The 8,372-nt window shown below is 52.2% G+C and overlaps 1 protein-coding gene across 1 annotated transcript; it reads left to right on the plus strand.

Moving 5' to 3' along the window:
* Positions 1-682: 682 nt before the first annotated feature.
* On the plus strand, positions 683-5,434 carry ALDH1B1 (aldehyde dehydrogenase 1 family member B1). The gene is given in 4 exon segments (XM_026506190.4): positions 683-856; positions 2,857-3,553; positions 3,555-3,783; positions 3,786-5,434. Coding segments are annotated over 3 exon segments (1,551 nt in total). The 5' UTR covers positions 683-856; positions 2,857-2,866; the 3' UTR covers positions 4,421-5,434.
* Positions 5,435-8,372: the final 2,938 nt, after the last annotated feature.

Raw genomic sequence — 8,372 nt, forward strand, 5'->3', positions numbered from 1 at the left:
TTGGCTGAAAGGAGTGAAGGTATTTTTTCCCCCTCGAGGTCAAAAATATAATTTCATAATGATGTAGTCAATATGTAAGTCATAAGAATCATAAATATATATATGTACCTAACACATGAAGCAGAGACTGACGGAATGAAAGTAAGAAGTAGATCCACAATTGTCACAGATTTTAACATTTTTCTCAGAAATGGGCAGAAAAACTGGATTGAAGGTATTTTTTAAATCCTTGCAAACGTCTCCGTGTTTTCCAAGCTTTCTGTGTTGTGGATATATTGTTTTTGTCCCCGGACCCAAAAAATGCATTTTTAAAAAGCACGCAAGTAAAATCTTAAAGGTACAGGGAGGGGCGGGCGTGGGGGGAAAGAGAGCGAAGGTGGAAGACAGGAGCGGGCATGCACAGAAGGGGTCAAGGAGAGGCTCCGGGATGGGGACCTAACAAGGTGCAGCTCCTGGGACAACTCTGACTGGAGAGCGACCTGTGTGACCTGAGGAAGGCCTGCCCCATTCTGGGTCTTTGTTTCCGCTCCCAAACGAGCGCCTTAGGATCGCAGCTTGAGCGGGCCGAGCGAGGAAGGCGCTCCTGCGTGGAGGACACTCCGGGGTGGGGAGGGCGGTGGCTGGGATCGCGGAAGGGGTGGGGGCACTGCTCCCCCCGCCCAAGCCCCGACGCGCCCGCGCGTGGGGGAGGAGCGGCCTTGGCCTCGGGGCGCAGATGCGCGACGCCCGGGACGCAGGCGGAGCCTCGGGGCAGCTGAGCCGCTGCGCGGAGGCGGGACCTGTGGCGAGCAAGCGGCGGGAAGCTGAGCTAGAGTTGGGGGAGCCTGAAGCTGCGCCGGAGCCGAGCCCGCCGCAGGTAATTAGCGTCTTTGTCCCTCGGCCCCCAGGCAGGTCGCAGCTCCCCTCCTTGCGATGGAGGCTACCTCTCTGGGTATCCGCTTCCCCATCTGGGGACTGGCCCTTCCGCCCGGCGTGCGATGTGGGACCCTCTCCACGCTAACACCCTTGCGCCTGCACCCGGGTCCCTGGGTGGTTCTTGTTGGGCTCGGAGGACGCAGACCCCCCTCAAACCTTACCCCTTAGCTCGACCTCATGGTTCCTGCCCATCCAGCCGTAAGAAATTGCCCACAGTCAGGAGGAAACACAAAGGGCTAGAGGAATCCGGGTTGAGGCTCTTATTCTTACTTGCTGTGTGTCCTCGGCGAGTCCCCAGACCTCTCTGATCCCCAGCCTTCTTCCACAATGGGAGTCATGATCATCTGCCCAGATAACCCCAGGGGTTACTGGGAGTCTCCTTGACTTGACTGCTAAGAAAGTGGCCTGCAAACTGTAAAGTGTGGTGCGCTGTGAGCAGTGATCTTACAAATGCAAGTGAAGACTCCAAGCACAGACCCCATTTAAGCCCATAGATGAGGAACAGCCTTGGCTTAGCATGAAAGATTTGCCAGCCTTGGTCTATGACTATCTCTCTCACCTGTTTAGCTCCTCCACCCCCCACCTCCCCATGGATTGGTTACCCCCACTTAACCTCCCCTGGGACCCCTCCCTCCTCAGATGCAGGCCTGTTGGACCCAAAGCTGCTTCTGTCCCAGCATGGGACAGAGCTCTGAGCAGAATGGAACCTGAGTGCACCCCTGACAGGTCTCTGGCTCAACTACCCTCCAAGGGAGGGTGTTCTTGGGCAGCACTGATTTGTATGAAGCTGGGGGGACCTGGCTGGGGCTTTGCTTTCCCGGAGGCCCAGTGGCAGAGGGCAGGGGTGGAGAAGCCGGGTGCAATTCCTTTTGGCTCCTGGATGGGTCAAGACTCAATTGAGACAGAAAAGATGAAGGATTGATGTCCTGGCCAAAGAGTAACTGTTTCAGTGAATCTAGGAATTTTATACACCATTTAAATTTCATTGAATACATTTTACATGCTGTTTAAATTTTATAATTGTTGTTTTAATAAAGTCTGCACTGTTTCAGAGTAGTAGACAAGAATAAACAGGCCCTTCTTTCCAGGGGCTGTCGGCTTTGCTGCGCTCCTGGGAAGCTGAGACCTATGCCCCCGGGGGCCGGGCTAGGCTGGTTTCTGAGGGCGCTGCCAGCTCTGATGTGCTGGGCAGACGGTTGCCATGCTTTTTAAGTGCACAGCCCTATTCAGTGTAGCCCCATGAGGCCTTTCACATAGGAGGAACCTGAGGCACAGAGGGGAAGGGAAGCAAGCCCTTGTCTCAGAGAACAACTCTGTCTCGCAGTCCCTTTGGTTTCTACTCCATTGTGAGGTCACACTGTGACCAGTGTTTGTGGAAGTGTTGCTGCACATCACTGAACAGCGAGCTGTGGAGCGGCTGCTCTGTCGCAGGCATACTTCGAGGCAGCAGGGACACAGCAATGAATGACCAGGAAAAAAAATGCCTGCCCTCTCAGAGTGGATGTTTTACTGGGGAGAGGCAGACAAGAAACACACGTGTGTAAATATACTCTTTGGTGTGTCAGATGGGGAGAAATAAAGCACGGGAATGGGGGACAGAGTGCTGGCAGTGACAAAAGTCACTGTTTTGTAAACTTTATAAAGGGCAGTCAGGGAAGGCCTTGCTGAGCAGGTGACGTTTGATCCAAGCACCAGAAGAGGTGAGGGAGGGAGCTGGAGGATAGATGGGACATGAAGGAGCTGGAACCAGAGAGTTGTTCAGGGCCATTGTCCCCCACCCCCAGCGCTGATGCACCCGCACCTTTGTACTGCTTACAATCCACATTGTTAGAGGTGGCACCCCTTTACACTAGCATCTTGGAACGTCTGAGCTGGCAGGCCTTTGGGGGACCACTTGTCCCACTCTCACCTGTTCGCTCTGGTTCCACCTGCCCCCTCCAGAGTCTTGAGCATGCTGCGCTTTCTGGTGCCCCGGTGGCTTAGCCTCCATGGCAGGACCGCCCCATACTCTTCTGCAGCAGCCCTTCCAAGCCCCATCCCGATCCCAGACATCCACTACAGCCAGCTGTTCGTCAACAATGAGTGGCAAGATGCAGCCAGCAAGAAGACCTTCCCGACAGTCAACCCCGCCACGGGAGAGGTCATTGGCCGTGTGGCTGAAGGAGACCGGGCTGACGTGGATCGGGCAGTGAAAGCAGCCCGCGAGGCCTTCCGCCTGGGGTCTCCATGGCGCCGGATGGATGCCTCGGAGCGCGGCCGGCTGCTAAACCGCCTGGCCGACCTAGTGGAGCGGGATCGTGTCTACCTGGCCTCACTGGAGACTTTGGACAATGGGAAGCCTTTCCAGGAGTCTTATGCCTTGGACCTGGATGAGGTCATCAAAGTGTACCGGTACTTTGCTGGCTGGGCTGACAAGTGGCAGGGCAAGACCATCCCCATGGATGGCGAGCATTTCTGCTTCACCCGGCATGAGCCTGTTGGCCTCTGCGGCCAGATAATCCCATGGAACTTCCCCTTGGTCATGCAGGGCTGGAAGCTCGCCCCCGCGCTGGCCACCGGCAACACTGTGGTCATGAAGGTGGCAGAGCAGGCCCCCCTTTCTGCACTGTACTTGGCCTCCCTCATCAAAGAGGCGGGCTTTCCCCCCCGGGGTGGTGAACATCATCACCGGCTACGGCCCAACGGCCGGTGCAGCCATCGCCCAGCACATGGATATCGACAAAGTTGCCTTCACCTGCTCTACTGAGGTGGGCCACCTGATCCAGAAGGTGGCCGGTGATTCCAACCTGAAGAGTGTCACCCTGGAGCTGGGTGGGAAGAGCCCCAGCATCGTGTTGGCCGACGCGGACATGGACCACGCCGTGGAGCGTGCCACGAAGCCCTGTTCTTCAACATGGGCCAGTGCTGCTGTGCGGGCTCCCGGACCTTTGTCGAAGAATCCATCTATGACGAATTTCTTGAGAGAACCGTGGAGAAGGCTAAGCAGAGAAGAGTTGGGAACCCCTTTGAGCTGGACACCCAGCAGGGGCCCCAGGTGGACAAGGAGCAGTTTGAGCGAATCCTGAGCTACATCCGGCTTGGCCAGAAGGAGGGGGCCAAACTTCTCTGCGGGGGGGAGCGTTTTGGGGAGCGTGGTTTCTTCATCAAGCCCACGGTCTTTGGTGGCGTGCAGGATGACATGAGGATCGCCAGAGAGGAGATCTTCGGGCCTGTGCAGCCCTTATTTAAATTCAAGAAGATGGAGGAGGTAATCGAGAGGGCCAACAACACCAGGTATGGCTTGGCTGCTGCCGTGTTCACCCAGGACCTGGACAAGGCCATGTACTTCACGCAGGCACTCCAGGCTGGCACAGTGTGGGTAAACACCTACAACATTGTCACCTGCCACACGCCCTTTGGAGGGTTTAAGGAATCTGGGAATGGGAGGGAGCTGGGGGAGGACGGGCTTAAGGCCTACACGGAGGTGAAGACGGTTACCATCAAGATCCCTCAGAAGAACTCGTAAGAATGCCTACCACAGGGACCCACCTCCAGTCCAGAGGTTCCATAATCACCTACACCATGGTTGCCAAATAGGTTTTCAGCCTCAGACCCTACTTTATTTGTTCCAAATGAACTCTTAGAACAAATAAAGAATCAAAATGAGAACTGCTCCTATCCACCCGTGCCTCAGCCCCAGCCCCCTTGGTGGCCCTGAGTTACTTCCATGAAATCTTGGGAATCTCTGGAACATAGATTAAAGAGCACTGATCTGGACAGTGGCTGTTAGTTCTTCCTTCTGATCCAAGGACTCCGCCGTGGATTAACCTCATGCCTTAGTAGACGGACTCAGTTCAGACGTAGGATTGGAAGGCATTAGGAGTTTCAAACTAGGTGGATTCCAAATCTTGGCCCCATTCTTCAGTGACTTAACCTAAAAATCAAGGATGCTTTTCCTTTTTTAAGTACCAGTTGCCGGCTGTTTTGCTTGCTTACCCTGCATTTTGCTACTGATTTTCATTAATTTGAGGAAAGAAGTGGGCAAAGAATGCATTTATATAACCACTCCTTTAAAATAAACTCAAGCAACCCAAGTGTCCATCACCTAGTGAGTGGGTAAATGAAATGTTTCCATGGAATATTCCTTGTGCTAGTCAGCCATAAAAAAGGAATGAAGTATTGACACGTGCTGCAATGTGGATGAGCCTTGAAACCATTAGGCTGAGCGAAAGAAGCCAGACATACATACAAGGCCGCATATTGTATGATTCCATTTATATGAAATATCCAGAATAGGCAAATCAGAGACAGAAAGTACATTGGCAGTTGCCAGGTGTTGGGGGAGGAGGGAGTGGGGAGTAATTGCTAATGGGTATAGGATTTCTTTTGGGGAGGTTTCAGAGGGTTCTGAAATTGGATAGTAGTGATGGTTGCACAACTTTGTGAATATACTGAAAAGTACTGAATCGCACAGTGATTCACATAAAAGGATGAATTTTATGATATGTGAATTAATTTCAATTAAAAATTAAATAAAAGGTACCCATACCTTGTTTGCCAATTTTTTTAATCAACATCCTCTTACAACTGAAAATTTTAGGGATGCCTGGGTGGCTCAGTTGGTTAAGTGTCTGCCTTCAGCTCAGGTCATGATCCCAGGGTCCCGGGATCAAATCCTGCATCAGGCTCCTTTCTTGGCAGGGAGTCTGTTTCTCTGCCTGACGCTCCCCCCCCCCCTTTTGTGTGCTCTCTCTCTCTGTGTCAAATAAATAAAATCTTTAAAAAGAAAATTTTTGAGTCATGGGGATGGAAGGGACCCAGGTAGTCATCCAGTCAACCCTCAGCCAGGTGTGAAAGTCCTCTCCCCAAATATTTCTAGTAGCATTTTTGTTTTCTCTTGACTGGGTGACAAAGTGCAACTTTAAGGCCCATAGAGAAAAGCCCTGGTTCCTGCCTAGAGCAAGTCCATTTGAGGTCCCATTTCAGGCCTTCCACACTGTCCCCCAGCACCTATCCAAACACACCGCCCCTCAAGCAGAGCCCAGCATCAGGGCCATTTTGACATGTTAGGGGTTTCCAGAATCTTATTTATTTATTTTTATTTTTAAAAGATATTTGAGAGAGAGCGCAGGTGCACTCGTGCATGTGAATGGGCTGGAGGTGGGGGGTTGGGGGGGAGGTGAAGGAGAGTGAAGCAGACTCCCTCTGAGCACAGAGCCTGGCATGGCTGATCTCAGGACCCTGAGGTCATGACTTGAGCCGAAATCAAGAGTTGGATGCTCAACCCACAGCCACACAGATGCCCCAGTTTCCAGAATTTTAAGCCTCAGAGTTCAGTGAATTCATTGTTAGTCTTCTGACTTCATTCCCCATCTGAAGGGAGTAAATCCAAGCCAGTCAGACCACAGTACAGAAACAAGGCTGATCCTCTCTCTCCTTATCTTTCATCTTTCTAGACCGTGTTGCTCACGAATCCCCACACTTCTTGGTCCACTCCGTCTTGGGAATGCACAGCCTTGGTCATCTCTTTAAGATTTTATTTATTTATTTGACAGAGAGACAGCGAGCGAGAGAGGGAACAGAAGCAGGGGGGGTGGGAGAGGAAGAAGCAGGCTCCCAGTGGAGGAGCCTGATGTGGGGCTCGATCCCAGAATGCTGGGATCACGCCCTGAGCTGAAGGCAGACGCTTAACAACTGCGCTACCCAGGCACCCCTGGTCATCTCTTTAATGTCCCGTTATCTCACTGAGGCGTCGAGATGATTGTGTTCTGTGTCTTCAGGAGTGGACCCAAAACTGCTTCCTGTGGACTCGGGGTCTGTTTGGGCCCCTCATCTCCCCTTCCTAGGGCCTGCTTTTTGCACCATTTGTCTAAGCCTGGGGTGACCCTGACTGTCCCCCAAAGGGCACCTTTTATTGCTTTCTCTTGGGGGCTGTTGGCACCTTTGCATAGTAGGCAAGTTTCTCCCCAACAGCCTGGGGAGTGGGGGAGGGGGAGGGAGCGGGCGGCTGCGTGGGTGGGGGTCTGACCACTAACAAGCAACATCTCAGTGTTTTTACAGCTCCCTTCCTCATCTGCTTCTCAGTACTTCTAAACTGAGAGGGACTTTCAAAGGGTGTCCCAGTGTGGGTGGGACTACAAAATAACAATCTTCTAGGTCCCTCGCTTTGGTCCCTAAAATTCTGACACTGATGAGTCAGATAGGTCAGATTCCTAGTCAGCTGAGCCCCGAGGCCCCTCTGTCCTCCTTCATTGCTCTCACTGTGGGAGGTGTGAGCAGGAGGTTGAACTGGGCCTCATTAAGTGCAGGATTTCACGTGGTCATGGATGGTGCAACTCTGGGCCAGCACCCATTCAGCAAGCTTACACCAAGGGCTTACTCTGTTGAACATGATCTCTGCCACTCATCTTTACACGACACTGAAGCCTCGTAATCCCATGAATTAGGCAGTGGGGTGACCTTCTTTTTAGATGAGGAAGTGGAAGCTTAGAGGTTTAGTAAGCAGCTCATTTGGACTCAGTTTCTCATAGGCATACACTAGGGGCCAGCAAGGAGAGAGCATCTAATCACACCTCAAAAAGCCTCAAGAGCCCACAGCAGTGCTGCTGGACAAGCCCAGACACCCTGCTTCTCTGCTGAACCCACCAGGCCTTCTGATCAGATCCCAGGCCTTTCAAGGACTCTAGTTTGGGCTGGCTCTATTCTGGGTGTGAGGCTGACCTCTGGTGGCCACCTTGTTAGTTCATTTGCTCTGATTAGTCACTGATTAAGAAAAAAAAAAAAAAAAAAGGCTCAGATGCTCATTCTGGGCAAGTTGTGGGGAAGGGGAATCGAATGAGGCAGGAGCTCCCTGCAGGGGCTCACAGGCTGCCAGGGAGACCATTCCTGGAAGAGGACAAAAGTCTGTGAGGCCATGAGGTCACAGAAGGAAAGAAATAACATTAAGCCCACACAACATTTATAAGGCACCTACAATATATATGATCTCATTTAATGTTTCTAACCACCTTCAAGGTGCTTTTTATTAGCATTCCACTTGTTAAATAAATGTGTAGGTCCAGAGGTGTTCAGCTAGTGAGTGGATCCGGGATTCCAACTCAGGTCTCCTGACTCTACTGCACCTGGCTCGGCCCAAGGGGGCGGCCCAGAGGGAGGGGTGCGGGATCTGCTGGGTGAGAAGGAGGAAACCAGGCAGAGACACAGGAAGTGTGTTCCTGGGAGAAGGGTCTGGGGTTTATGAGAAGGCACGGAGGGTGTGAGAAAGGGAGAAGCCTGGGAAGAAAGGCCCGGGAGGAGGCAGGAAATGGATTGTGAAGGGCCTGGAGGCCCTGCGAGGAAGTACACAGGCTGTCCAGCAATGCGAAGCCATGAGGGGTTCCCAAGGAAAATGAGAGGATCATATTTTGTTTTTGTATTTTTTTAAAGATTTTTATTTATTTATTTGAGAGAGAGCATGAGCAGGGCAGGGAGGAACAGAA

The sequence above is a fragment of the Ursus arctos genome, unplaced genomic scaffold (genome assembly GCF_023065955.2).
Source record: "Ursus arctos isolate Adak ecotype North America unplaced genomic scaffold, UrsArc2.0 scaffold_18, whole genome shotgun sequence".
In the NCBI taxonomy this organism is placed as follows: domain Eukaryota; kingdom Metazoa; phylum Chordata; class Mammalia; order Carnivora; family Ursidae; genus Ursus; species Ursus arctos.